Below are 27,667 nucleotides of genomic sequence, written 5' to 3'. Positions count from 1 at the left end.
GTATACGTAGGTAGGCCGTCCCGGAAATCGAAAGTGGAGGAGAATCCGTGAGATGATATGTCAAGGTGAGAGTAGATTAAATACTTTTGCCATGAAAGCCCACCCGAGGTGGTGAGTCATCGGATGGGTTATCCATGGTATGCACATACGCTACATTTGGTTCCACGCCAGGCTCCCGGCATTCAATACCGCGAGTGCTAAATGTGGCCCTACTATGACGCTTACTTTGCTGATTATGTTATATCTTGTAGGACAGGTGTGCTGCATCCTGAGTAGATGTAACTCTCTTCAATGTTAGATCTCGAATAATGCACAACAGATAACGTACCGAAGTCCTCCCCGCTATGTTACTCACCTCCAAAATTTACATCGAAGATAATACACTGATGCCTTCCCCGATATGCCATTCGGCTCTAGCACGTGTATCCAATAGATGTCTTTTCTCATTCAAGGCAACAAAAGTCACGTTGATCATATACTTTCGGATTGCTACTCAACTTCAGACTGCGATTGCCTAGATGTATAGCATTGTGGGAATTGACAGAGTATACAGTAACTGGCTAAGTTGCCATTTGATTTCTACGGCTCGAGTACTTTGATCCTGTCTGTAAAGGGGTTCACAAGCGGGTTATGCAACTCCGGAATCGTGCTCATACAAGCCGCCGCAGGGTCTCCACTACCCGTCAGACTACCACCCCAGTACTCGTTCCCAGGAAACGAATTACCATCCCACGCGTAACTCAAAACAAGCAGCTCGTCCGTGTCCAGTTTCTCCGCAGGATTGCGTTTGCTAAAGATGACTTTGATGCCTTGTTTGCTGGCAGCAGAAGTAACACGTTCAGCGCAGGCTGGATCAACGTGGCTAACCCAGGCGAAATTGAGTGTTGAGATGTGGGGTAGCGATAGTGAGCCAATTGCTGAGGTGAATGTGTCGATGTAGAGAGATGCTTGATCACTGTGGTGCTCCCATACGCCGAGGCCGAGGCCCACTACGTAGGTAAAAGCTTTCTGGTTCGCCTGTTTTGCTCGATCGTTTGCCTCCAGGAGTAACATGTCGACCGTTATTCGCATTCTCCCCATGTACATTTTCTTGTCGAAGTCCGCTGATTCGTCTTTCGTGGCGCCAAAATATAACTGGAAGATGCCTTTCAGCCGTGGATCCTGATGTGGTGACTGCGAAGGTAACATATAGATCGAGTCCATCCTATCTGGCCTCTCGAATCGCGCACCCACCAGGCCTATGATGACGCCGCGGTCCTGAAACTTTCCGACTTGCCCAGGAATACCTCGGTTGTACCTGTTTCCGTCATTGATGAAGTAGCTAAAGCTACTCACACCAATGAGTGACGATAACATGATTTCGTCGTATGAAAGATAGTCGGTTAGAGTCAGATGGGAGTTTTGGCCTTGATCTACTGTGCCATTGCGATCCCACTCGCCAGTCTCGTTGTTTATTGTTGTACCATCGCGGAGCATGGTGAAATCCTGAGAGCCCATGAATGTAAGAGGACGCTTCATTATAAGGCGTGAGACCTCATCCTTCCAGGTAAATGTCTCAGAATAAAGCTGCTTCTCGTAACTTGAGCCATGGGCGCGCTTATGATCAAGAAACTCGTCGACAAGCTTTGGAAACTTGGAATGGAGAACAACACGGGTGCTCTCCGCGTCGGCTTGAATGACACGTTGGTCGAAGTTTCGAATCAAATTTGCCGTCGTTGGTGGCTTGATCACCAGATTATCATGACTGAGGTCCACGTTCACCATCTCTTTTGGGTCCTCGATGATTTCTCGACGATGTAATGCCGTCCAGGCGTGGGATGTGCTGCGTGACTGGGTCGTAGTCGTATTCCGATTCTTTTTATTGAAACTCGGTGCAATGAAAGGCTGTGACGGATAACATTCATCGAAGTTCTCGTCGCAATGATATAAATCTCAAAAACTCAGCCCTGTTGCCTAATGACCGCAGTCGGCGGCCTCCCGTTTAGGTTCCCGGGCGCTAATGATACGTGCTGACTAATCAGTATGTACACCAAACATGTCCAGTTTTCCTATGATACTTGCTATAACGCTCAAGAGTTCTACAAAAACGCTGAATGTTCGACGATAAACACAGGACGGACTGTGGCTCCTGCACAGGTAGAGTCTTTGTTCCGGGATCCACTATCATCTTGATCAGGCTAGTAGTCATGTATGAGCAAGACGAGTCCCTCAGGTAGCGGAAGTGCAATCTGTTATGCAAATTCCAAAATAATAAAATAATAAAATAATAAAATAATTCCAGGTCCGTGTTCAACACACAGACGTCAGTCTAGCTAGGGTCTGATTTCGAGTCAATGTGACCGCAAAGGCAAGGCAAGAACGTTACAAACACAAAACCAGAGTTATTCAATCTTCCAAAAACAAGATGACATTATCCAATGCTACGAAGTAAAGACGTGCTTACTTTGCTATCTTCTCCTTCTTCCCCCCTTCACTACTCTTCTCCATCTTGTCAATGATCCTATGCATACCAACTGCCTCCTCGAAGCCCACCAAGCCCTGCTCCACCGTACCACCCGTTGCAAACAACTCATACAAAGCGCCGATATTTTTCGCAAGAGGCGGTAAATCTTTCACCTTGTCGTCATACTCAACTTCAATGACTTCCACTGCATCTTTCTCATGATCAAATAGCTCAATCTTCTGGCCGTCTAACCCGATGTTCGGGGCAGCATTAGCTGTGAACCGAATCTCTCCTTTAGTCCCGAAGACACGCCACGTCAGGTTCGGCGTGTCCTTGAACGACTTGCCGTTCCGCACAAAGATGGAAATGGGAGCGGCATTGTTAGACAGTGTTCCGTGCATGATCATATGGTCTGGCGTCTCGCGCTTGATCCATTTGTCGAAACGCCCATCGGGATGGAAAAGCTTCGTGTCGGGCCAGCGCGTGGTCAACAGAGCAGAAACGTCTTCCAGCCCACCTAAGGCGTAAAAGGCTGGATCTGCTACGTGTGAGAAAAGAATGGTGAAGAAGTTTGCACCGACTTCTTTCTTGGTCATGAAATCGACACCGGGGATCTCAGAGTCTCCTGGAAAGCCTGTGTCGAAGATGATGTTAGAGCTCAGTAAATTGCCTATTGCCTTGCTCTCAACTAAATCTTTCACCTTATGGATGAAAGGATTGGTACGAGCTTGAAGGCCTACAATGGTTTTGCTGCCGCTTATTTTAGCTGTAGCAAGCATTTCTTCCGCTTGTTGGAGGTTGGATCCCAGTGGCCACTCCACGAACGCGTCTTTACCAGCCTTAAGCGACGGCATTGTAAGGTGGTAGTGGCGGTCCACACGGACGCTGCAGACGACTAGATCGACATCGGGATCTTTGGCTAGGTCTTCGGGGTCGCCGTATGTCTTTGTAGTGGATGGGAGGCCATGGCGCTCAACTGCCGCCTGTGCAGACTTGACGCTGGTGTTGCAGAGGGCAACGATTTCGTAATTTGGTGAGGCGAGCAGGGCCGGGAGATGGCCACTGTGTATTAAGTTAGTGATAGTACCTAGTGGAAGACCATAAGTAGAACCTACCTTGCAGCCCACCCGTCTTTAGAGGTACCAGCTCTACCAGGTATATTTGTTGTGACCGAGCTGAGTCCAATTATACCGACACGAATGGGTGCCATCTTTGTTTGAATTCTCTGTGATACTGATAGGTCTAGCCCCACGACTTGAGTGTGCTCATATAGGAAGACATGGCTGACAAATGCCGCCAAGTTCCACTTCCAATATTTGTCCGGGATTTCGAACATTCAATGCTTTGTCGCGCAATACATACGCAAAGCACTACTGTTGGCTCTACCTCCTTCCATCTCATGCACGACCAGTTTTCCCGGTTTGCTGTCTTAGCCATGCTCTCTTTGGAACCAGGGATAACTCAACAGGTAAAACTGGGGCGTAGGCGCTATTGATATCTTTTTTCTTTCTTTGTTAGCATGTCTATACATACTGTGTTGCTTAGCTTTGTGAATATGAATTCTGGACTCACATCATCTCTCTCCGATAGTTCTGCACCTACAGGTTACCCCTCTTCTATACCTGTTTTTGGTCTTACATCCACCTGACAAATGTGGAGTTCCCCTAAGGCTAAACTCTTTCCAGAGACTTGCCGATCCAATGAGCTCTAGGTGGTGCAACCTTGCACAGATTCTAAGGATCTTTTCTCTCGCAATTCGCTAATGCACTTCGGACGAATTTTGGAGCGCTGAAATTGTCTGCTGTGAGATCCCCTATATTTTTTTTGGGTAGATTATAGTAAAGCGTAAATGACTGAAATCGTTCTCCTTTGTTGAGCTCGACCTCAGAAAGAATGATTACTAAGCTCCAAGGTGGTTCAACAGTTCGATAGCTTTTCTGACGTGGATCAGGTGAGCTATCAAGGCGAGGAGAATTCCCGGCGCCTGTGATTCTGTACTCTACCGCCGTCCGAGATCAATATCCAACACCTTTACCATATCCTCGTTTTCGCTTGTCTTTATTCCCGCATTACCCTTGTCTCCGCCAACGCCAAAGAATGGTATGATCCCCTTGTCCACAGCCCCCTCGAACAATCCCTCCACCAACCCTTGCAACTCATCTCCCGTCTGTCTGAAATCCGGAAACGCATTGACCTCAAGTAGATACGTCCTCAGTTCTCCGTTTGGCTCGATACCAACCATGAAGTCCAGCCCAAAGATTTCGAAGGCGTTGGGCAACGGTTGGAAATGTATACTCATGCCACGCGCTGCGGCTTCGAACGTTTCGCCCGTTATCCGGCAAATTTCATCGAAGACCTTGTCTTTCCAGCTACTATCTCCGTTCTTTTGGTTCAGTCGGCTAGTGCCACCATTGAAATCCGACTGCGCAGGCAAGTCATTCGGGAGCTCCCAGAACAAGCCAACACTCCCTTCCCTGTCGCCACTATCCTGCAGACATGTATTTGTCAAGTGTGCTTTCATCGCCTCGTCGCGGTCTTCCTGGAGCACTTGATCCCATGGCGGAATGTAAGAGCGTGCGGCAAAGAGCGCGAGCATAGGCTTGTAGATGAAGACTTGTAGGGCACCTAGGGAGAAAACGTAGGTACGTATATGAAATTTCCGCAAACTGTCTCCGGATTCGTTTATGCTCTTCGGTGGCGATAGGAGTAATGGTGGATGGATATATGGCTGTGCAATAAAGTGGCGGAGTTGGGATGTTATGATGCCGTTGCCCTCCTCCTTTTCCTCTTTTGCCTCCCTTGCACGGATATTTCCGTCATCGCTGCGAGCGTTTGTTTCATCCCCCTCTTCTTCTTCGTCATCACTCTCAGGATCCCACTCCTCAAAGATATCTGTCAGTTCCTCCTCAGTCGAGAACAATCTAATACCCTGACCTCTATCGCTCATTCCCGGTTTCAAAATCCACCACTCTCGCTTGCTGGGCTCTTCCGTAGTCTCGTTCTTTGCCCAACTTTCCTTCAACTCCCACGCCTCAACAAGCGCATCGTCCAAAAAGTCCGCATAATCAACTTCAAACTCCACACTAGGCTTGACATGCTTTTTTAGCGCCGAGTCCGGATATTTGGTGATCCAATTAGCAATTGTGGTGGATAGGTAGTGTTTCCGGATGAGGGCTTTGCGAATGATGTAGGCATTTGCTAGCGATGTCGAAGAATGTTCCATCAGGTGGTCGAAGTCGATGGATTCATATTGAACGAACTGCAGTAGGCGCGATGCTGGTGATGGTAATTGTGTGAGGGAAGAAATTAGTTCGAAGGTTGCAGATGGGAGGCGCTTTTCTAACGCGGCTAGTATGAGAGGTTGGACGTAAAGGTCTTCGTAGTTGATAAGACCGTAGATCTTCTCCTCGTCCTTGAGCGTTTGAGGCGCCATTGTCTAGTGAAGAATACTGCTAGTGACTGAAGTTAGGTCTTGCTGTCGTAGATGTGTTATTGCTACAAATGACGGCCGAATGTCTGTTCACGCTTCCTTAGTGCACCGCTAGAGTGCAGCTGAGCCAGAACTTTGAGAACATGAAAGGAATGGCTGACGCGCCGTTGATTTTGATATGAAGGAGACTCGTTATGTGAGAGCAAAGCCTGGAGCTTGCAAGTGTCCAACCCGAAAAGTGGGAATCGCCCATGGGCCACTCGCTTAGCCTCACCAATCAGGCTAAGGTAACCTGAACGCCATCCAAACGCGTCCATGTCCAGAATCCGATATAAGAAACAAGGAAGGTATGTAAAGTTTAGGATATCACGAGAATCAAACAACTTCCAGATCATCATCGTCCTCATCCATGGCCGCAATCAACCCAACATCCAGTCCACCAAGGCTGTCCCTCCCTGGCTCACGGATGCCTTTTTCTGGCAAGAGGAGCCGCGCTCTCTTCTTCGCCGGGCTTGTCTCACGAGTCCCAAGAAACGCAGAGGTCATGTCTTTCTTAGGTGAAGGAATGCGGCCATATTTAAAGCCCCACCCAACAGGCTCGCTGGCGGTTGTAGATTTGACGGATGTGGTCCGCTTGCGCTTGACAGGAGCAAGAGAGACGTCGGCTGCTGTACGGCCGAGCAGGCTCGTAAAGTCACAGTCGGTTGGCTTGTCTGGCTTCATACCAGAGGAACCCTGCGAAGAAGTGTAACCTCGAGCAGGTAGATTTTGAGTACCAGCGCCCTTCAGTTTCATGTAGTCACCTCCAGTGCTGCCATCCCCCATCGTCCCGAGCTTTTTCGCAAGTTCCTTTTCTTTCTCTTTCTCGGCGAGTTGTTTGCGAAATCGCTCCTCTCTATTCGCTCCGCGTTCCCAGCTTTGCTGATCTTGATCAATAAGATTTGCAGCACCACCGGGTCTGGGAGCTATGTAGACAGTCTCGTGTATCTCTCGGTCATGGAATTTGCCTTCTCTTTTTAACTCATCACCCTTGGAACCGCCACCTCTGCCGCCACCGAACATGCCAAACTTGCCTCCGCCACGAGGGCCATTTCCGAAGCCGGTCATCGTATTGACTTCCATGCGTCCTCGCTTGCTCTTTTCGACTTGAAGCTGGATGTGAAATTCGCAAAACTCCGTCTTCCGGCTATCGATCCACTGCCCACAGTCCTTGCCATCTTTTCGTTGTGCATGGCAAAAGTCCAGGTCTCGCGCTGTACCAAGTTCCAGAATCGTGTCGTCCGAGCTCGTAAGTTTGAGAGAGAACTTGCCAGTGTCGCGCTGGCGCGGTGGCATGATATCTGGGTTGAGAATTGCGACCAACGTGCCAATAGGAAGCTTCCAGAATCGGGAGAACCCAGTGTCGAATAGAAAGAGATCGACCTCCCATTTCAAGTCCGTTAGTCGAATGACCATGAACTTGCCGTTCTGATCCACCCCTTTCTCTTGGGTGCTTTTGGTCTGATCTCGAGCTGCATTCTTCGAGTTGAGTGGTGTTGACTTGGAACATATTACTCCCAAGACGACATAATCGTTCTCCCAGTCTGGCGGGTCAAAGTCAGGCGCTTTAACTACCTTTAGTAGCTGTGGGATCGTGAGTACCGTCTTGCCCTCCAGTGTGCGCGTGACAACGGTGTGCTGCGTCTCACGCGCCTTGAGATGTAGGCCTGAAAAAGACTCGAAGCTTGGTGCGTCTGAGCTGTTATCCCGCTGTGAGATTTCGGCGTACTTTGATGCAATCGGGGTAAGACCGAATCCGCTTGAAGAGGATTTTGACGAGGATGAAGGCGGTCGTGTGCTCTCTGATCGGAAAGATAGGGTTGAGTTAGGTCGCGGCGTAGGTGGGTTCCGTGAATCATTCGTTAACCGACTCTGTGCTCTACTATGGCCTTTGGAAGTCGGCGGCAACATATCCGGCGAGCTTCTTGTCACCGAGCTCAAGGACGAGTTTGATCTTGATACTGCAGGTCGATCCTTCAGACCTTCGATATTTTGTAATCCAAACCCTCGACTCCTCCTCTGCTCTAGCTTTGTTTCGTTCTCCTCGTGCTCCTTCTCTTTAATCCTACTTTCTGCGATACGCTCACTGAAAGACTTGATTTTGGGGGTTTCGCCCCCTCTATTCGAGTTTGTACGAGACAAGCCCCCAGCCATACTGCTCCCTGGCCGCTTAAGACTGACATCACGACCCGTCAATCCCTTATCAATGCCTAAAATAACTCGTGCAGGACTCCTCTGCTCCTCCGGTGCACGTCGAGCTCGCACGGGCGAGTGTGGAACTTGCACGTCGGCTCGTGGTCGCGGGAAGTCTACTCGGCGCAGTTCCGCTGCTGTGCCTGGCCGTGATGAACTCGCGTTGCTGTCATCATCTGCACTTGCCCCTGTCTTTTTGGCTTTCTGCAGCGCCTTGAGTTTTAACTTCGCTTCAATAGCCTGGAGCTGCAGCTGTAGGGTCTCTTCGTCATCCTCTTCATCCTCCTCGGCTGGCGCACCTCCTCGCGACATCGGGTATCGCTTCGACGGGGAGGGCGACACGGAATTGCGCTCGCGCTGTCTTTCGTATTTGCGGCGCCCGGACGGTGAGCTCAGAAGCGCTTCAACAGGCGATTGCGGTGGCCAATTGGGTTGATTTGTCTTGACTGTTATCTATTAATACGATCCAGAGAGCACGGTAGCAAGCACATACCCTTGGACTTGGGGCTCTCCCGCACAATCATTGTGGCGGCGGCGCAGCTGAAGGTAACCTCACAACAACGCCCATATCATCGCCAAGTCACTCGCAAAAGCAAACCGACCACCAAAGAAGATGTCAAGTATCAAGAAAAATAGGTTGGCGCGTGTGTGAATGCTGGCGTCGTTGTTGACATCGAATTGTTGTTCGCGGTAGCAATAAGGTTCCGGTCATCTAATCCGAAACCAAAGTTGCAGGGATGACGCGATTGTACTCCACCAACGCGTAGACGCGACTTGCAGATCACTTTGAACATCCTCCAGCGCAATGATCTAGCAGATAGTAACATCTACAAACTCAATTTCTATACAGCACCATTAATTGTGCATACATACATACAACAATGGCACGAACCAGGTCAAAACCTGCAAAAGCTACCCCTAAAGAGTCCACACCAGAACCCACGCCTTCAACAATCAAACCTCTACCCACCAGTACCTCGAACCCGCCCAAACTATTTGTACTCCCACGGGACGCGTCGAAAGATGCGCGGATAGTAACACTCGACAATCCCGCAAACGACACACCATCAAGATACTACTTCTGCCCAGAGAAAGGCTTTCATGAGTTCACACGCATTGCAGCGCCAAAGAAAGATTGCAAGAGCTGGCTGATCACCGGGGAGAAGAGCGGAGAACACGATGATTCCAAAGACGCGGCAGAGAGTGAAGATGATGTGCGGATAGGCAGCGGCTACATCACCAAAAGCGCAGACCTGTTCATCGCGACGCCCATCGACATCCTCTTCCTCGTACTCCCCGCCCTAGCACCCAAGAGCGCGAAAGAAACGAAACAGCACTTCCTCGCGCTAGACGACTACCTTGATATGTTCTCCACTTCTGCGCGGCACTGGAAAGCGCTCCTCATACAATACCCAAGTCTCAAGCGCATGGTGGAGAAGAGAATGCGCGCTGTATGCGACACAGTCGATGCAGGCGACGAGACCATGTTCCGACTCTCAAACGAGAAGCTAGTACACGTGTTGATGAAGAAGGCAGAACGTATGGTGAAAAACGGCCTACCACCAAGCTTGGAGGACAAGTTTATCAAGACCGCGTTGGAAGTGCCAATTATGAGCATCAAGAGAGAGGAGAGTACATTGAGCGCAGTGTCGATCACAGAAACCGTAATAGACGGCACTTCAACACCGTCTACAAACGTCGAATCGCAGTCCGAAGCATCAGTCACCACATCGATAGAGTCCCAAACGAGCGTGAACACAAGTATCACGATACCAGAAGATATCCCCTCAAAACCAAGCTTGCACACGCCATCTGAGATACCATATCTCCTCCGCCTCCGCACCAGCCTAAACTACCTATCATCCTCTTATATCCCTCCTACCCTCCGCAGCATACTACAAGACCTCCTCGCCCCCAGATTCTCAACGTTGGACACCCACCTCTCAGCACTAGCCAAACTTAGATCCGAAGCCGCAGCCCTGCGCTCCATTTCAGACAACATCTCCCGCAAGCGTGCCATTGAAGAAGACGACGACAAGGTTGCTGAGCGCGAGGAAAAGAAGCGCAAAAAGGAAGAAGATGAGAAGAAGAAGAAACTCGAGGGCAGGGGTATTAAGCAGTTGAAGAAAGTAGACACGAGCGGGATGAAGAAGATGAGTTCTTTTTTCCAGAAGATGCCTAAGAAGGCGTAAAGGTTGGATTTTTAGCGGAGTTTTAAGGTGCTTGGAGAGCGTTGCATTCGTGCTTGTTGGATACCACATCACAGGAACATGTACCATCAGCTAGGAGAATTGATCTTATTTGACTATGCTATTGTCATTCCCCATGACCGTCAACATACTATGCTGCTGCGGTGTACACCAGTGCACAGTATGCTATGCTTGGACAAACAGGCTATATCCAAACCTGTAAACTTGACTTTCGGCTATACAGTCAGCCTTAGTACCTCATAATCGCCATAATGCTTGCATCGCATCGTGCAGTACACACGCAGTATGGGTATCCTCCAAATCAAGACGCTCGCTATGTAACATTAATGGCCAATAGACCATGCAAATCAAATCCAAAACTCCAGTTCCTAGGCTAACGAAAGTGTATCAAGTGAGGTACTACAAGCAACAAACTCAAAAAGAGCAGGTGTAGTAGTAGTAACCAACACTCAAGATGAACGGGCTAGATGCCACATTAGAAGGTGTCAAGCGACATGGAAGAAGTAGAGTGCTCACTTCGAGCCCGCTTGTCAGCCTCGCGCTCTAGAGGCTCACCGCCTCGCTTCTTGGTCTCGCGCGAGGAGCTGCTTGAGCTATGCGCCGATTTGACGCGTGACCAGGAGTCAAAGGAGATTTCTGAAATATTGTTAGTGTCTTTGATATGGTCTGTGGTGGGAATTATCACATACCCTTCTTCACCTTGCGAACAGTAGGCGGCGGGGTAGCTTCTAGCGTGGGCAGTTGCACGGCGCCCTTGCCCTTCCTCCGGCTCGGAGTTGCAACGGGAATCTCAATGTCCGTTACCGCCTCTTCGTCGTCCTCTTCGGTGCCGTTCTCGCGGTTACGCTCCTGGATTTCTGCTTGGAACAGAAGGCGCGGCTTGATAGAGGAACGAGTAAGAGGACGACGAGCCTCGTGGCCAATCTGGCGTCGCAGCTGCATGTCGTCCGCGGAGAGCTCTTCATCTTCCTCAGCCTCAGAAGCATTTGATGGCGGCCCGTTATGGAACTTGCGGAAGACCTTGCGGCCACGGAAAATATATACCATGCCCTCGTCCCGTTCCGCTGCTGCAGTCATCTTCTCGGTTCTCTGACTGACCATCTTGCGTGGCTTCTGTGGGGTCGCCCTGGCCCTGCCTTTGCCCTTCTTCACGATGAAAGGGTTGTCTTCCTCAGTGCCGGGCGAAGGAACGCGCTCCTTGGAGTCCGTATAGATGGCAATCTTCTCGGTCGACTCGTCGTTCTGCTGCGCAAAGCTCTCTAGGGTGTACAGGTTCTTAGTCTTGCGCGCTTTTCGCGGCGTCGGCACAACCTCGTCGATGGTAGCGGGGCGGCTTGGGAACAATACGCGCGCGGTCGAGCTTAGATCGTCGATGCGGCGCTTGCGCGGCGTCTTTGCTGGTGTTGGTAGCATGCCCTGTATATAGTCAGCAATGGTCTAGGCGACGTGAACGGGGGAGCGTGGAGTGCTTCAAGCTCGGATGCGGTTGCTGTTTGGCAATCGCAAGAAAAGCAGAAGCCACGCAGGCGCAAGTGCGACTTACGGGTGCCATTGTTGACAGGAGACGCGCTGGCGTTGGAGCAACGTGATCTGAGTCTGAATCAAGAGGGTGCAGATCCAGGCGCGCGCGTCGAGTCGAGCGTGGAGAGCGGAGTTGTTGTGGAGAAATTGGAGAGGATGGCGGTGAGAGCGCAAAGGCAGAAGCACGGGCGGCAGAGCGCTTTGTCGAAGCCGTAGGGGTTATGTCGCGCCTGGACCGCGGGCTCGTTTGCTCGTGGTGAAGGCCGCGCTGGGCGGCCACTCTGGTGGAGCGACGCGGTGAGAAGGGCTCGTAGGTGTCACCGTGAAGAGGCGCCGGCGGGGTATGTAGGCGACGGGGAGGGGAGGGAGTGCGCTCCATGATGAAAGAGAGCGTAGAGCGTTTGCTAATAGGGCGGCGATGAGGGTGTTGTCGTAGCAATGGAGGCAGGAAGCGTCAATATCCAAAATCAAAACAATCCGAAAACAAGCGTGAAGTCCCAGCGCCTAATCGTGCAGCGGGCCAATTCAGCGGATAGAGATGCGCGCGGCGTGGAGTCGAGAGTGCGATAGGGGATGGGGTGTTGGTGAAGGGGGAGGAGCGGAGTGGAGACGATGGGGGGGTGGCTTCGTTCAGTTATCGAAGGGTCGAGGCAGGAATGATGGAAGGGAGGAGGTTGGCGATGGCTGGTGCGCCGTCCGCCAAGCGCCAGGGCAGCGCATCATCGTCAACAACGCACATGCAGGCCGTGGTCATGGCTCACCGCCCGCAGTCAAACACGTCAAACACGCCAACACTCTGAGGTTTGGTGTCTACTGGCCCGATTCGCTTGTAACTGGCGTCATTCATCGCCTTCCAACATGCATCCACCAGACATGGGCGCTCTGGATCTCTCCGACTCAGATAGCGACGCCCTGTTCGACACCCCCGCCGCGCGACAGAACAAGAAGAAGGCCCAGGATGCAGCTGCGAGCGCAGGCGAGGGTGCAGCGGGCGGGAAAACGCGTGCCAAACAGTCGCACTACACCACAGAGGAGGCGCGTGAGGCAGCATTGCGAAGAGAGTTGGAGAGCATAAGGAACGTCAACAAGGTCATCGAAGGCGTTGTAGAGAGCCTGCAAAAGGCCAAAGACAACATGGCTGTATGTCTGTCCCAATGCTACTTGAGATGGTACCATAGCTAACAAGAGTTCAGACTGTTTCCAAGACTGTTCTAAACGCCTCGACCCTTCTCCAGACCTGGACGCGCATCCTATCCCAGACAGAGCACAGCCAGCGACTCATTCTGAACCAGCAATGGCAGGGCGCGTCGCAAGATCTAGTCGCCATCGAAGAAGAGGAAGTGCATCGTCAGCATGCTGTACAGCGCCGAGCGGCCGAAGAGCAGGCGAGGCGAGACGCCGCAGCCTCAAGGTTAGAAGAAGAGCGCAGAAGGGCAGAAGCTGCTCCAAAGACGGGAACCAGGGGACGCGGCAGAGGGACGCGACCGCGCGGTACCTCCACAACGCCAACTCCTGGTAACTATGGACAGAGTAATTACGGACAGGCTGGGCGAGGTGTCAGTCGCAGCAATTCAACCAGGGGTCGCGCTGGCAGTGGGAGTGGCAGTGGGAGTGGCATTGGGCGAGGCCTACGTGGGAGAGGAAGGGGTCTGGGATGAAGGGGGTACTCGACTGAACCTTTGGCTCAACACGCTCTAAGCAACTCCGTCTTCCCCCCGTCGTGTGATCCTGCGTCATCTCCACAAACACCCACCTTGTGCCTTGCAGCTCGATCAATGACATGACCGCGGACGGTTCGGAACTCGCGTCGGATGCGCTTCCTAAAGCGGGAAGGCTCGAGACCCCACTTCGCTACAAGTTGCGCCCCGCCCATACACTTCCCAGGCCTCTCGCGACTGCGTAACTCGTGATGAATCAATCCTTGCTCTCCTGACCACTTTACCACTCTGTTCGTTTATAAAACGCCTCCTCCTTCAAGACATTGGCCAATCTACAACTCACTTTCAACATGGACGTCCCAACAGCAACATCATTACGCGACATCTACCCCGCCGACGCGCTGCCAGTCGAGACGAAGCGATGGGAGAGCTTACTAGCAAAGTTCAAAGACCTCTACGGCAAGCCAGCACACTTTTTTGCGAGGAGTCCAGGACGTGTCAACATCATTGGCGAGGTAGAGCAAGCCTTCCACTCTAGCAGCGAGGCCCAGTACTCACCACTTGCAGCATATTGACTATTCGCTATACGAGGTACTACCCATGGCCATCACTGCCGACTTCATCATGGCGGTAGCTGTACGACCGTCCGAAGAGAAGCCGCGTATACGGATAGCGAACCTCAATTCGGAGAAATTTCCAGCCCGAGAATTCGAGATTCCTGCCGAGGGAGACATCCCCATCAATGCTACCGAGCATGAGTGGACAAACTATTTCAAGTCTGGGCTGAAGGGTGTGTCACAATTGCTACAGAAGAAGCGGGGCAAGTTCACTTCAGTCGGCATGGACATTGTGTGTGACGGTACGGTACCGAGCGGTGGTGGCCTGTCCAGCTCAGCTTCTGTCGTGTGCACCAGTGCGCTAGCAATTCTGGCGGCGAATGGAGAGGAGAAGGTGAACAAAAAGGAGCTGTGTGAGCTTGCCATTGTGTCTGAGCGTTCTGTCGGTGTCAACTCTGGAGGGTACGTGCTTCAAGTCTGCTTTCATACCAAGCTAACAACAGTTATAGCATGGACCAGGCAGCTTCAGTATTCTCCCTTCGCGGTTCCGCCTTATACGTCTCTTTCAAGCCCAGCCTTGACTTCACAAACATCGAGTTCCCACAAACAGACCCCGAGCTCACCTTCGTCACAGCCCAGAGCTTCGTCGCCGCGGACAAGCACGTCACGGCTCCCGTATGCTACAACCTGCGTGTCGTAGAATGCACACTAGCAGCTGTCTTCCTCGCCAAAGCTTTCTCGTTGAAGAAAGAACTTCCGTCAGACTCATCTCCACTAGGCGTCAGCTTGCGCGGCTTCCACGACACCTACTTTGAAGAGAAAGAAAACGTATCAGACAACACCAAGACCTCCGTTGCCGATTTCGAGACCCAGCTCTATAAGCTCATCCAACACATAGGGGATTACCTGCCACTAGAAGAAGGGTACTCAAGAAGTGATATTTGCGCCTTACTTGGCATCTCTGAAGAAGCGCTCAACGAACGTTACATGAGCAAGTTCCCGGTCCGTGCGGACAAGTTCATGCTTCGCCAGCGCGCCCTCCACGTCTTCACTGAAGCTCTTCGCGTTATCAAATTCCGCTCCCTCCTGTCCTCGCCACCTTCTACTGGTCAAGAATACCTCCAGTCCCTCGGCGACCTTATGAACGAGACGCAAACTTCATGTCGCGAGATTTACGACTGCAGCTGCCCCGAGCTTGACGAGCTGTGCGACCTGGCCCGTGCTGCTGGCAGCTGTGGGAGTCGACTAACGGGTGCCGGGTGGGGAGGCTGCAGTGTTCATCTTGTGCCCAAGGATAAGGTGGAAGCAGTCAAGAAGGCGTGGGAGGAGAAGTACTACAAGAAGCACTTCCCAGACATCACGGCGGAGAAGCTTGCACAAGCTGTTGTGGTTAGCAAGCCAGGCAGCGGGAGCATGCTTTTGAAACTCGCTGGTGACAAGTTGGTGTAAGATCATATCAAGAGTTAGTCATTTGAGCAGGTTTGTGGGGATATATACTTGTTCAGTCAGGCCTTTTGGCACGGCACTACTGAACTACCATAGTCATACTCTTAAAATGTAAATAAATCGAAATGTCTCCACGGTTCACTTCAAGTCATCTCTCCAGTCACAGTACAACTTAGTCACGTACACACTGGCCCATTCAATCACACACCTTCACATTACGTCCACCAGAACATATATAACACTGAAGATACATCACACTCCTCCATCCACATATCCTGTCCACTCTCCTAGGCAGGCCTCACTCACACTCTTCGTCCGATACACAAACATCCCAGTCTCCAGCACTACAGGAAACAACTCATCCACACAACCATGCCGAAACATCCACGCCGCAGCAAAGCTCCCCGGAAGAAAAACATACGCAAGCGGCACGATAACGGAAATCGACACCTTCCTGTCGAAACACAACATGCTTCATCTTCCTCATCATCAGTTAATAACCTACCCAAGGGGCTAGATCCCAGGGGCTTCTTCAGTGAAGACTCGATACGGCGGCAGTTGAAATACCTGGTTCCGGGCTCATTGAATGAGGAAGAGTCGACAAGCAATGCGCATTGCCCTTGCTATAGGTCGTGTTGCTTTTGTGTTTGCTGCTGCTGCTGCTGCCCCTCTTCCTCTGTTCGTAATCAGTCATCCTCGGGTTACTGCATAGGAGCAGGGGATTGGTCTTTCGATGTATCAGCGTACTTTGCGCCGCCACCGCGATCCGGCTCGATTCTCGCGGATGGTGCTACTTCTGGCGCGGTTCAAGAGGCTGGTTGTTGTGCTGCTGCTGAGAGCAGCATGCAGTATACGAAGGTGTTAGAAGCTTTTACGCAGCTTGACCTAGAACCCTCTTCAAGTTCGCGTCAAGAGCATGGACTCAGCAGAGATGAGTGGCCGTGCGACTTCTGCGGTTCAGAGTGCTTTTGCTGGACTGTGGGACTGGATGGCTAGATGACCACGGCTGAGTAACTTGATTCGATTTGACTACGACCCCTTTTTTCAAGCTGTGGGGGTGCAAGTACATAATTCATGGTAAACTTGGGGAAATATACTGGTTGCTAGGTTGTATTTTTCTTTCTAGTAGAGTTCTACAGCAAAGATAATTATATAGGAAAAATAAATAAATATTCACGTCGAAAAGTCCAACTGTATCTTGTTCATGATTAAATAAAGAGAGCAAGTAGCTACTGGGCATATATATAATAGGGAATGCAGAACTATGATGATGAATCAGATAGTGATGTAAAGGCAATGTTCATACCAGGTCTATGGTCTATGCTAGCTAACAAAATATATGAGACATCCACCCAGATTCCATTCCATCGTCATAACTATACACGTAACGTCGTCCCTATGTACTTTGAATGCCTTCATAACGCTCACCGAAGTGGCAGATTTTTCTCCTCCCTAACTTCTCCCAAATCCTCCACGGGTATACATTGCGGACTCGCCGCTGGCGTCAACCATGGCGCCTCGCTCTTCTGATTCTGAACCACCTTGGCATCCTTCTTCCGCTTGTTGACATAACCAGGATCCGGGCTCGACCATGCGTACCCAAATCCTTCGCCCAGCACCTCCTGCACACCCTCGGCAAGGATCTGCACCGCCTTCCTGCGGTTCCTCGACCACTCCCACGCGCGGTACCACCGTCCAGCCTGCACCGCCGTCTCCTTGCCGCCCTCCAGCCCGTCGAGGATACTGCGCCACACAAGCATCGTTTTTTCCAGCTCCGAAGCGCGACTCACGCCGATGACGCTGACACCAAGCTTTGCACCGCCTACGTCGTCGTTGGACTCGTGTTTCCAGGCTACACCCGACGCAGGATCGCCTTTGGACCCGCATATCGAACCAGCCGAAATCCATGTCTCGAGCGCGAAGCGGATGGCAATGACTTCGATGCGTTCCCCGTACGTGTCGCAGAAGTTGCTTGCGTTGCGGACTGCTTCGCGGAGCGTCGAGTGCGCGGGGTGGAAATCGCCCAGCGCGCCGACGGGGACACCTTCTCGGCGCAATAAGCCCATGCCTAGAATCGACGCGTTCGGGACCACGTCGACGCCAGCTTCGCGGAGGCGCTGGATTCCCCGTGGACTGGCGAGGGTTTGGTTCTGCAGTGTGAAGTTGGCGTAGGATTGGACTGCGTCAAGAGGCTCGCCAGTTTCGCGGAGAATGAGTTCAGCCATGTCGCCCAGGACATCGATGGGGTATCCTGAGATGCCAATATAGCGAATTGTGCCCTCTTCGTCTCTAATGCGCCGCAGCTCCTTGACTGCCTCGAGCACCTCTGCTGGGCTCACAAACTCGACATCGTGGCAGTACACCAAATCCAGGTACTCGGTTTGTAGTCGCTGTAGGCTGCTCTCGACACTCTGCCGCACCCACTCTTTGCTGTAGTCGAATTCCTCGCTTGCTATCCGTCCGACCTTGGTCAGGATCATGTACGAGTTGCGCGGGAACGTTTCCCGTACAAATGGTGTGGAGAGAGCACTGCCAAGCAGCTGCTCTGAAGGGCCATAGTAGGGTGAAGTATCGAAGGCGCGGATACCGTGTGTCAGTGCTGATGTCACTAGGCCAGTCGTGTCGAGCGCGAATGGGTCGTCATTGTATTGGTGGTTGAAGGTCGCGGTGCCAAAGACGAGGGGCGGGAGGATGGAGGATAGTGGGGTGCGCCGGCCGTTGGTGATGGTGTATGGGATGGGTTTTTGTCGCGTCGGAAAGGTGTTGCTTGTGGTTGAAAGCTCAACAGGGGTTGTAGCCATGTTTGCGACTGCCTCAGACGGGCTTGCGGGCGGCGATAAATGCAGGCTTCAGTATGGGTGGGGTTGCGACAGGCGAAGTGTGGAGTCGTTGGCTGCGAGGGGCGGTGGTGGCCTACCAGTGCTGCTTCTTCAAAAGACTTCTCTGCTCAAGTTCCGAGGTATGATAAGAGAAAATACATGGTAGGAAGCAGACCATAAGCTCAGGGTATTCGGTCCTGATGGCCCGCGATCCCAAAGCGTAACATCTCTACCTCACCATCTCGGTGGTAACAAGTCGCCGAGGGCGATGGCAGGAACAGATGAGCTAGCAGTCAATTTAGCAGGGTCTGACATGACGCCATCTGCATCTGGAATGCGTTTTTCTGGCGTCGGCGGCGCTTATTCGCTGGTCGGGCAGCCGATCAAGTGGTTCAAGCACGGTTCGCGATGAAAGAATCTTGGTCGTCCAAGCCCTGCGGCTCGGCTTAACTCGCGGCCGACCCGGAAAGGATCGGAAGGAGCATCTGATAAGATACAAGACGATCTATTTATCCCAACTGGAGGCTCAATCCTCTACCTTAAGGGCTGTTTCCGTCCGCAAAACACTCCGTCTCAAAACAACCTTGAGGCATCTAAGCGCGACCTACTCTATGTACTATCGCTGGCGCAATATTCTCGTTTCCTTCTACCATGCCTTGCATCCACTTTACATGCAACCCCGTTTGAAGCTTTACGTATAGACCCATGCACACATCTCTAGCTTGTGCAATGTCCACATTGCCACTAGTCTGTACCATGTGCCCGATGTCAGTCAACACATGGCCATATCCCCGCATCTCGATAGTTGTAGGCGCTTCCACCGTGGGGTTGTTGATGTGGTGTGCGAGCACCGTGACAAGAGCTGCCAGAAAAGTGCGGTGCAGTTGCCTGTAGTCTAATAAGCAGGCGCGCGTGAAGAACCCAGAGACATAACGATGTTGAGGAATAAGAGCATAGTAAAGTAGGCACATACCAATACATTCCCACGTCGCCCCGCGATGCAATGGGCAGGAGGCTCAACAGTCGCTTCGCCTCTGCACAGCTCTTCTGCTGCTTCACCTTCGCCATTCTGCTCAAGCCGTCCAGCGAAAAAGGATTGAGACGCGAGTTCCTCTCGAAAGCCTCAAAAGCATGTAGTCGGAACACGGTTGCGAAATACGATGCCTCCAGGCTAATGGTGTGCACAATATCCGACCGATAGAGCAGTTGGAAAAGTTGGTCAGCGGTAAATTGGAAGATGTCATGGTTGTGGAATGCTTGTAGACGTGAAAGCACGACCGCGGCTGCGGCATCGATGTCTGTGGGTGTCTTGTTATCAGTGGTCACGGAGAGGACTTGATCGATGGCTTCTGCTTGTAGTACAGCCAGATTTACGCGCAGAACGAACATGTTGACCCTCCAGCTGCCTTCCGCTGCTGTGACTGTTCCAAGCTGCTCCGTTGTTTTGAGCTCCGGCACGCAATATATGACGTCCTCTTGGCGGTGGGTCGTCGGAGAGTTGGTGAGTATACTTGTGTTTGTATCGTAGATAAAAGCCAACCAAAAGACGCGGCGTTCCTGTTCGACATCTCGAACTGTATCTGATCCGTAGGTTTCGTCGTCTTGATAAGCCAGGTTGTGAACTACGCGCAACGCGGTAGAGACGAAGTGACCTTCTGACATGTTGACACCGAATGAAGTAGTCGTGATAAGTAGTGCTACGCCGAGCAGACATTGTACTAATCCTAAAGACGGCGGCGAGACAAGAAGACTGTTCATAGCACGATAAATTCGAGCAAGGTAGTACCGCGCCATGTCAGTATCATACGGCGTTCCAGTAGTGCTCATTGCGCGAAGCCTAATTAGTCGAGGTACCCAGTCAGTGTGTGTCTCCTCTGCAACTCGTACACGGATTTCTTACATATGCGCAAGACCAAAAATGACATAAGTACTGATCCATGAGACTACAGAGCCATCGGAATGACCGGCGTAGCAGACTCGAAGGTGATCGGCGATAACGTGAGGCTGGTACAAGGGGCAAGCGGCGTTAAAGTCCGTGAGAAACTCGGCGAGTAACGAAGTTCCCATTTCGGGCGGTGGGAGGTACCAATCACACCCGGTTTGTGCAGGTAGCGGTGGTGGCAGATAAAATTCAGTAACCACGCTGGCTTCAGGCCCAAACGCCGTGCTCTGAAGGAACGCAGCGTCATCTTGGAACTCCGTCGAGGGCTGGATGTCGGGCAGGGAAAGTAAAACTGAGGCGCTTAGAGTAGAGTCATCTCGAGTTGCGTCATGGATACTAAGCGCGGCCAAGTCATCTGGAGGTGAGATCCCAGGGAGATCTATATTGGCGTCTAGGTCGAAAGGGTCGAAATCGGGAACTTCGGGACCTGGCATAGTCTCAACTTCATGGCGAAGATCATTGACCCACGTCGAGACTGAGACAGCTGGGTCTGCGGCATGCAATGGTTGCCAGTGGATTTGTGGTTGGGCGGCATTACGCTCTTGCAGTAGTGATTCCAATCTTTGAATTCGATTCTCGTACTCGGCAATACGGTTGCTAGAAACCTATTAGCGCGAGGTTCTATACTTGGTCGATCGATAGGCTCGCATACCCTCTCTGCGGCTTAACTCTCTGTTTGCGAATATGCGTAGTAGTGCATTTCTCGTTCAAGTTGACGCAATGCGTGCAGCCTTCGGTACCCGACGACCAAATGCATTTCCGTTTTCTTCTGCGGCATAGGTCGCACGCCTAGTGTGGCTTAGCGCTCTGGTTTGAATCGAAGGGCATGTTGGTAGATGAAGGAGGGGCATAGCATGTGAAGGACTAGCACAAAACGTAGAGAGGTTGAGCTTACTTACCCGCACTGTAGCAGCGGATCCACGCTTCTCCACCCCTCCGCTAGACATGAGCATCAAGGTCTTGCAAGGTTTTGCGTTTGCGTCTACAGCAGAAAGATAGCGAGACACCCTCAGTACCTCATAAGTGTCTGGTAAGTCCTAACCCCATCCGGCATGATTACTAATTCGCCCCCGGATAGGCAACTTTGTTACGAATTAGTCTGCGGGCATTGAGAATAAATTGCATCGCATCTGACAACCAAAGAGAAGATACAGCCGCAGGATATGAGTGCAGAACACAGTATTGATTGATACCAGATCACATGGATGACTAATGATCTGTCGTACATTTTTCCAGCTTAGCCTTTTAAAGGCGCATGACAACCGTATGCAAACGCATGACGCAGACTGTAACGCAACAAAGATGATTGATAGCACAGATCCACTACATGGGACACTTTTGTCTTCCTTTCCCATTCGTGCGAGGTATTTCTTGGGTAAAAGCGGTGAAGTCATTCGCTCTCTGTACACCATAAAACTTGAATACCCAGCACTTGCAATCGCCTCTTAATTTGACAAAGTTCGTCTTTGTCAAAGATTCTGTCGATAGGTGCGCCCTAAACACGTGTGGTCAGTTGATGCTTGCATAACATTAGGACGGATGAAGTTCAGGCTGGCGATGTCAAACCACTCGCTTCGTCGCTGCGGCTCCTAGACAACATGAGTGTACTCACATGAAGCTTTTTGTTCTCTGAAACTCCGATCCCACTATCCTTTCTATCCGAGGAGGCAACTCTCGATTTGCTGTCATCCTTGTTGGCACGAATCAGGACGATCTTTCTGAGATTTGGCAGACCTCCTTCGTGTCGACTCTCGAAGATAGGAACGAGGGCGGTATAGGCATCTGACGCACTCTGTGCTCTGACCCAGAGCGTCTTGAGATCCTCCTGTACCAAAGAGTATTCTCCCAATATCCCTGGTTTCAAGTCAGGCCAATCGAGTTCCAACCGGTGGATGTCAGATCTCCTAAGAAATTCTTGCAAAGATAGGAGAGTCTCGTCGTCCGGTGTATATGAAAGAATGATCGAAAGACTGTTGAGCGCCTTGTGTCCTTGGAGTGAGGCCAGCACCTCAGATGTAAGAAACAAGGTAGTCGAAGGTGTTGGTGTGCGCTCGATGACCGAAAAGGAAGCGAGTTGGTTGATTGTACGCACAACGTCGCCAGTGAATGATTGAGGCTTCGATGTGAACCCGCTTTGTAGATAGGTACTCGGCATGAGCAGCTCATGTTGAGAAACGAGGGTTAAGCTGCTAAGGTGCTCAAGGCTCGCCAATATATCCGCCGTCTCAGTCGCTGACGTCGAGGAAAATCCATCGAAGGAGAAACACCGCAGATGCTGTAGGCCAGTCAAGAACCTTAGGCTCTGGTGGTGCATGTTGCCTTCCAATCTGAGATCTAGCAGCGTCGGACACATTGAGCTTAACAATTCTAAAACTTTGGCCAAGAAGTCGCGGTACAGGAAAGATTGCCGGGTTGACAGGGCTCGAATTGTAACAGTCTTGACTTTCGGAAGCTGCTTCAGGGCCTGATCGAGCTTGCCAATTTCCACTTCGTATAGCTCACTCGTCAGAAGACGAGGCGGGGTGGTAGGTTGACTGTTTGAAGCTTCTGGTTCGAGTAGTGTTCGGAAATTGACATCCTGGATCGTGAGAGAAACCTCGGTGACGTGTGGGAGAAGGTTGTGTGGTGCTTGATCCAACCATTCGTACAGTGACAATTGACTATGGAAGTTGATGGGTCTCTGAAAGAGGAATTTGTGCGCTTCTGTTTTGATCTCTCGGCATGTTCGAAGCAGCTCTGGGCCTTGAGCTGGTGACGCAAGGACCTCCTTGTATATGTGCTCGCGCAGTTCCAGAGGTAGAGTAAAGAATAGCGTGGCGTCTTCGTGAGAAGCCATGGCGCGGATCTTTAGGTGACACTACCAGGTGGGCGTCTGATAGTTCGATCAAAGTCTAGGAAAATGCGTGTATCTGCGCCCGCGCGTGGGTGGATTCACGTTGGTTGGCGCTCATGAGTAGTCCTGGTCTCTGGTGTTGATTGAGGTGTGACAACAATTGACTTACTGGACTGTCTCTACAAGGTGTCTATGCAGGTGGAGAACTGCATCTGTAAATGCTCTAAATGACCAAAAAAAATGAGGATAATCCTGGGATGTGTGCATGGGATAGTGATGTCTTTAAAGTCGGCCCGTTGGCTGAAGCCTGTTACTGCGCGATATACACTAACGAACCATATCGCAACCCAACTCGTAGAAAGCCATCACTGTGCGTAGTCGTAAGTTTATTTGTGTCTGCAAGTAGTTACTTCAATTAGCTTGCAAGTCTGATGTATCATGCCACTACTCGTAGGTCATGAACCATTGCAAGCGATCATGCCGCTCTCGCAACCATCCGAGCGACCCCTGAGCTTCAAGACGGAGATGTGGCGCACGTTGTGACCATGTGTGCGAAGCGGCCGATCTGCGACTTATTTGTATACAAATCAGTTGTCATGCGGCTTGAGATCCCATCTGGGAGGAGTGCAACGACTTTGGGCTTGTCAATCGTCGATGAGGCCTGCAAAAGCAACTCGAAAATGGGATTCCACAAAGGAGCTGAGGATTCTAATCCAAAACGGGAAATCTGCAAGTCAGTCCACTTACTGAACTAACACCAATGCTAGATGTTATTATTCGAGGCTGCTTCCCGAACTTGGCCGGTGCAGTTGGTTGAGAGCTAGGCCGAAAAGGCGTGCTCGACTCACCAATTGGAGTCTGAAGAAAGCATTGCAAGGGGTAGGTTTTGCATTGTAGTATCACAACAGCACCATTCTGTGCCGAGGCGGCACATCAACACTGACCTCACTTTGCGGCGCGAATCGTACGATGTGTGGTGCCATTCTCAAGCGTGTCGAAACTATCGAGGATGGCCCGATTGCCGCGGCATGGCAAAGGCGTCTGATTTTGTCAGGCTCAGCGCATGTTCGGCGTTGGAATGGCTGGATGGTACGGGTTGAAATGGTCTAGGAAAGGACAGAAGCTGCTGGCCAAGTTGTGACAACGGTTGTCCGATCAGGCCATTTTGAGACAATCTGGACATGGCTAGGGTCCCTGCAAGATCGAGATCGAGATGTACCGACTGGTGGATGCTGTGACTGGAAGCGGTCAATAGCGACAGAATTAGTCTAATAAGGTCAACGAGGCGTTGCGCCCATGCTGAAGCGTCTAATGGGGCTCAACCTGACCAGGACGTGGAATAGGATGCTATGAAGGCCACGGTGTGCTGGACACCCGGTGCATACTCAATTTGACGAGCTGACCATCTTCCGAGCATGATTGTCGAACTTTTGCATGCCTCCGTCATACGATTCGCTCTCTAGAGGTCAGGTTGAGGGATGCGGAGTGCGGAGTGCGGCAGGTTAGAGAGGTTTGGTCCACAGTTAGCCGACACCGCCAGTGGTGGTGACACGGCATAATGATCCGTGTTATTAGCCAGATGCCGCCCACTCGACGGGCTGGACGCCGACATAGTCTAGAACTACTAAATGTGCAACGACGCCGACGCCCACCTCTGCGAAGTACTTGCCACGCGATCTTCCACCGTTTAGACCCAACATTGCTTTTGCCAGCCGCATCGACTCGCCATTGCGATACTCCCAGGCCCCTTCATCACACCACGTAATATCACAGATGCATCTAGAGGGAATAATCATGGTCAGACTGTCCGCCAACGCATGCCAAGGCTAGCTACGGCGAATTATTGGCCTCAAACTGCGCAAGTGCGTCGTACCAAGTCTCCGAACTTGGTGAACCATGTCCGCTGTTTCGAAGAACCATACCCATCCAACTAGATGCCACTTTTCGAAGGCGTTCTATTCTCCCGACAAAAGTAACGCAACCTCGTGGAAGCCACATGTGCAGTTCGCGAGTGATTGTTGTTTAGATGGCGTCAAGCCTTCTGGAGTGGCTGCGTCCCTCTCTCAGCCTGGCCGCCTTAAGAGGTTCTCTAGGAGTAGAGGGTGACTTCAGGGGGAATCTACCGCAAGAAGGCCAAGACTCACCTTGTTCACGGTAAGAGTAGGAAGTAGGATCGAACATATTAGCCTGTTAAATTACCCGTCAGCTCTACTCCGAGAGTCATTTGCGTCCCTACGTGATTAACCTGCCCATCCATTTGCTACATCTCTTTCTAGAGTTGCGTCGCACCGTGGTCCCTGGTACTACATTATCTTCCCTTTTCCGGCTTTTTGTCGAACAGGTCGATACTTTCTCTAGCCGCTTTCGCCCCCAAACCCTGTTCTAACACAAAGCCACTGCCTACTCGACGAGTCGGCAGCCTTCCTCGGAACTGGGACCATGCCATTGATTCGTAGTTGTTCAGACCCGACCTCGTGGTTGCGGCTGCAGCTCCCGAAGATCTTTTGCGCATATCAGCTTGTCAAATGTCAAACATTTCATGTGCTCCTTCCCTTCTTCTACGGCGTGGCTTCCACATGGCATTCACAGCCGCTATGTAGCACGTGAGGCACGCCTGGTATCGACTAAGCGACGGTCCTACTCCAGTGCAGCATTCAGTCTCTCTGGTGAGTCGATATGGCGCTTACTGCTGCCAGTTACTCGGTACTCTGTAGTCCCAGCACACTCAACGTTCTTTGGTCTTGTACATTGGGGTGCCCTCTCTGACACTTACCTTCACAAATCACTGACTTCTGGCGCCGAGCAGACCTCAGGTCTCCACTTCGAAATCATCCAGAGCACACATCAAGGCTACACCAATGTCTATTCCAGAACTTATTCGGAATGACTAGCGTACATCGGCTAGCGAGACGACAGCGTGATAAGTCTCAAAGCGCTGTGCTACCATGCACCGGGGCTGGCTTATGATTAGCAATCGATATTTCGTTCGTGTCGCACATCAAGCAACGCACATGGCTGCATATCCATCAGAGCACGCACGTGGGGATGAGCCATCCCATTACAAAGCCCGCAGGAGAGATATGCGCTGTCAACTCGCTCCACGTGCCTCGCTAAACTGCACAACATGAGACAACGGGCTTTAGAAGCCGATCCATCCAGATGGTTTTGTGTTTCTGCTTCCATGCCTTCACTGTATCACGACCAGATCACACGTGTAGTTCTACACATCTGGGTCACTATGGTCGAGCCACGGGAGCACCTAGGCGCAGGACACACTTGAATTTGCATTTTCCTCATAGCGGCTCCTACGAGGACATGTACGGCTCTGCGCTATAGATCTCGGATTCGGGCGAAATGAGCCACAGCTCTAACCGGACTTTACCCAGGAGACCCAGTCCTCCGTATAACATACATGCCCGCATGCCGCCATAAGTTCACATGTCATGCCTCCGAGCCTCAAGGGAGTGCGCTTGCCATGCACGAGGGTCAGGTTCACCTTCTTGTCAGTGCTGTTACAAGCCTCACTGGCACATGGTGGAAACTGAACTCGGTGCCATTTCCGGCTTATGCTTCCTCTGTCCAGCGATAAGTCTAATGTCCACCTCGATTCTTCAGCTAAGAGGATTTCCAAAGCATTTACGCCCTAGGTAATCTATTGCTAGTGTTGTAAAGGTACTTGAAGTGTGGAGATATTCGTAATTACAATAAATATTCCAGGACAAGTCGAGACGATCGTCAACTACAGTTTTAAACCTCATTATTGTTCTCCTAATTAGTGCCACCTGTCAACCTTCCAACGAGTCTGATGCGATCCCTCAGCCGCTTCTGCGAGATGAGTACCCGCCAGAATCCTAGTACTGTTTATTTACTACTCGGTGCAGAAAACCATGGCTCAACAGGCACCGGGCTACAAGTTGACTATTCTTGTAACAAGCACGTAGAGAAAGAACGGGGTAGCTCGTTCGTCTTTATACTAGCGTCCAGCTCCCCTTCAACACCATACATCGATTGCCAAAAGTCAGGCCACGATGCGTACTACCTACCACGACATGACAAGGCACCATTGCGTGTTCCAGCTCCGCCACGTTCGTCCAGATCGCGCGGATCCCCGCTTGTGCACAAACCGAACCCATCAGCCCTGATGCTGGCTCCCGCTTTCCGCACAAAAACCGCACTTCCACGTGAAAGCCGAGCACTGGTACGCTCTCATGTGGACTGACCTTTTGTTGTCGCTTCTACCGAGTGTCTAACATGAAACCCGTCTCAGAAGCTGAGCTGGCAGCTGAGCTGATTTGGGCTGAAACATCTCCCTCTTTCGCCCCTAAGGCATTGCCATGTGCTTAACGTGTGGGTTTGAAGAAGATGCTTCTCTATAAGCAAGTTGAACTCCAACGGAATCAGTTATTCATATTCTGCCATATTCTGCCCTGTAGTCAGTTAGTTAGCCATTTTCAACCTCTTACTACCTGCCAAGAAGAGGGAGCGCATTCAGACTATGCACAAGCTCTAGATACGCTGTGAAATTGTCGAAGCGGCCACACATGAAATCGAGTAGAGAATCTGATTCGCTCGAGAA

The 27,667-nt window shown here is 51.4% G+C and overlaps 12 protein-coding genes across 12 annotated transcripts; 4 read left to right on the top strand and 8 right to left on the bottom strand.

The window, feature by feature from the left end:
* Positions 1-511: 511 nt before the first annotated feature.
* Positions 512-1,963, bottom strand: K460DRAFT_370184 (uncharacterized protein). The gene has a single exon (XM_040934105.1). The coding sequence runs from the start codon at positions 1,762-1,764 to the stop codon at positions 580-582; it is 1,185 nt and encodes a 394-aa protein (XP_040784760.1). The 5' UTR covers positions 1,765-1,963; the 3' UTR covers positions 512-579.
* Positions 1,964-2,439: 476 nt separating this feature from the next.
* K460DRAFT_380115 (NAD-P-binding protein) lies at positions 2,440-3,653 on the bottom strand (the record flags this gene model as incomplete). The annotated part of the gene is made up of 2 exons (XM_040935231.1): positions 2,440-3,505; positions 3,559-3,653. The coding sequence occupies 2 exons, from the start codon at positions 3,651-3,653 to the stop codon at positions 2,440-2,442; spliced, it is 1,161 nt and encodes a 386-aa protein (XP_040784759.1).
* Positions 3,654-4,442: 789 nt separating this feature from the next.
* K460DRAFT_293984 (tubulin-tyrosine ligase family protein) lies at positions 4,443-5,876 on the bottom strand (the record flags this gene model as incomplete). Its single annotated transcript, XM_040929465.1, has 1 exon — positions 4,443-5,876. One exon carries the CDS (start codon positions 5,874-5,876, stop codon positions 4,443-4,445), a length of 1,434 nt encoding a protein of 477 aa, XP_040784758.1.
* A 372-nt stretch (positions 5,877-6,248) lies between these two features.
* Positions 6,249-8,629, bottom strand: K460DRAFT_291955 (uncharacterized protein; the record flags this gene model as incomplete). Its single annotated transcript, XM_040929323.1, has 2 exons — positions 6,249-8,551; positions 8,599-8,629. 2 exons carry the CDS (start codon positions 8,627-8,629, stop codon positions 6,249-6,251), a joined length of 2,334 nt encoding a protein of 777 aa, XP_040784757.1.
* A 263-nt stretch (positions 8,630-8,892) lies between these two features.
* On the top strand, positions 8,893-10,652 carry K460DRAFT_370178 (uncharacterized protein). The gene has a single exon (XM_040934104.1). It carries the CDS (start codon positions 8,987-8,989, stop codon positions 10,295-10,297), a length of 1,311 nt encoding a protein of 436 aa, XP_040784756.1. The 5' UTR covers positions 8,893-8,986; the 3' UTR covers positions 10,298-10,652.
* Positions 10,390-12,472, bottom strand: K460DRAFT_370177 (uncharacterized protein). The gene is made up of 4 exons (XM_040934103.1): positions 11,859-12,472; positions 11,005-11,731; positions 10,832-10,951; positions 10,390-10,778 (listed from the first exon to the last, which is right to left on the bottom strand). Exons 1-4 carry the CDS (start codon positions 12,213-12,215, stop codon positions 10,765-10,767), a joined length of 1,218 nt encoding a protein of 405 aa, XP_040784755.1. The 5' UTR covers positions 12,216-12,472; the 3' UTR covers positions 10,390-10,764.
* A 100-nt stretch (positions 12,473-12,572) lies between these two features.
* On the top strand, positions 12,573-13,965 carry K460DRAFT_370176 (uncharacterized protein). Its single transcript, XM_040934102.1, has 2 exons — positions 12,573-12,976; positions 13,030-13,965. Exons 1-2 carry the CDS (start codon positions 12,695-12,697, stop codon positions 13,492-13,494), a joined length of 747 nt encoding a protein of 248 aa, XP_040784754.1. The 5' UTR covers positions 12,573-12,694; the 3' UTR covers positions 13,495-13,965.
* On the top strand, positions 13,845-15,500 carry K460DRAFT_409607 (galactokinase; the record flags this gene model as incomplete). Its single annotated transcript, XM_040937269.1, has 3 exons — positions 13,845-14,009; positions 14,062-14,513; positions 14,561-15,500. 3 exons carry the CDS (start codon positions 13,845-13,847, stop codon positions 15,498-15,500), a joined length of 1,557 nt encoding a protein of 518 aa, XP_040784753.1.
* Positions 15,501-15,684: 184 nt separating this feature from the next.
* On the top strand, positions 15,685-16,722 carry K460DRAFT_435518 (uncharacterized protein). Its single transcript, XM_040938400.1, has one exon. It carries the CDS (start codon positions 15,870-15,872, stop codon positions 16,491-16,493), a length of 624 nt encoding a protein of 207 aa, XP_040784752.1. The 5' UTR covers positions 15,685-15,869; the 3' UTR covers positions 16,494-16,722.
* A 58-nt stretch (positions 16,723-16,780) lies between these two features.
* On the bottom strand, positions 16,781-18,696 carry K460DRAFT_370173 (L-galactose dehydrogenase (L-GalDH)). The gene has a single exon (XM_040934101.1). It carries the CDS (start codon positions 18,296-18,298, stop codon positions 16,922-16,924), a length of 1,377 nt encoding a protein of 458 aa, XP_040784751.1. The 5' UTR covers positions 18,299-18,696; the 3' UTR covers positions 16,781-16,921.
* Positions 18,697-18,722: 26 nt separating this feature from the next.
* K460DRAFT_370172 (uncharacterized protein) lies at positions 18,723-21,248 on the bottom strand. The gene is made up of 5 exons (XM_040934100.1): positions 21,158-21,248; positions 20,911-21,047; positions 20,217-20,855; positions 19,290-20,153; positions 18,723-19,204 (listed from the first exon to the last, which is right to left on the bottom strand). The coding sequence occupies exons 1-5, from the start codon at positions 21,203-21,205 to the stop codon at positions 18,910-18,912; spliced, it is 1,983 nt and encodes a 660-aa protein (XP_040784750.1). The 5' UTR covers positions 21,206-21,248; the 3' UTR covers positions 18,723-18,909.
* A 167-nt stretch (positions 21,249-21,415) lies between these two features.
* On the bottom strand, positions 21,416-23,453 carry K460DRAFT_345818 (uncharacterized protein). The gene is made up of 2 exons (XM_040931284.1): positions 21,871-23,453; positions 21,416-21,753 (listed from the first exon to the last, which is right to left on the bottom strand). Exons 1-2 carry the CDS (start codon positions 23,092-23,094, stop codon positions 21,649-21,651), a joined length of 1,329 nt encoding a protein of 442 aa, XP_040784749.1. The 5' UTR covers positions 23,095-23,453; the 3' UTR covers positions 21,416-21,648.
* Between the last annotated feature and the right edge of the window lie 4,214 nt (positions 23,454-27,667).

The sequence above is a fragment of the Cucurbitaria berberidis genome (assembly GCF_010015615.1).
Source record: "Cucurbitaria berberidis CBS 394.84 unplaced genomic scaffold K460scaffold_5, whole genome shotgun sequence".
Classification (NCBI taxonomy): Eukaryota; Fungi; Ascomycota; class Dothideomycetes; order Pleosporales; family Cucurbitariaceae; genus Cucurbitaria; species Cucurbitaria berberidis.
Note: the sequence above shows the minus strand (reverse complement) of the source record. Positions and strands in the feature narration are given on the sequence as shown.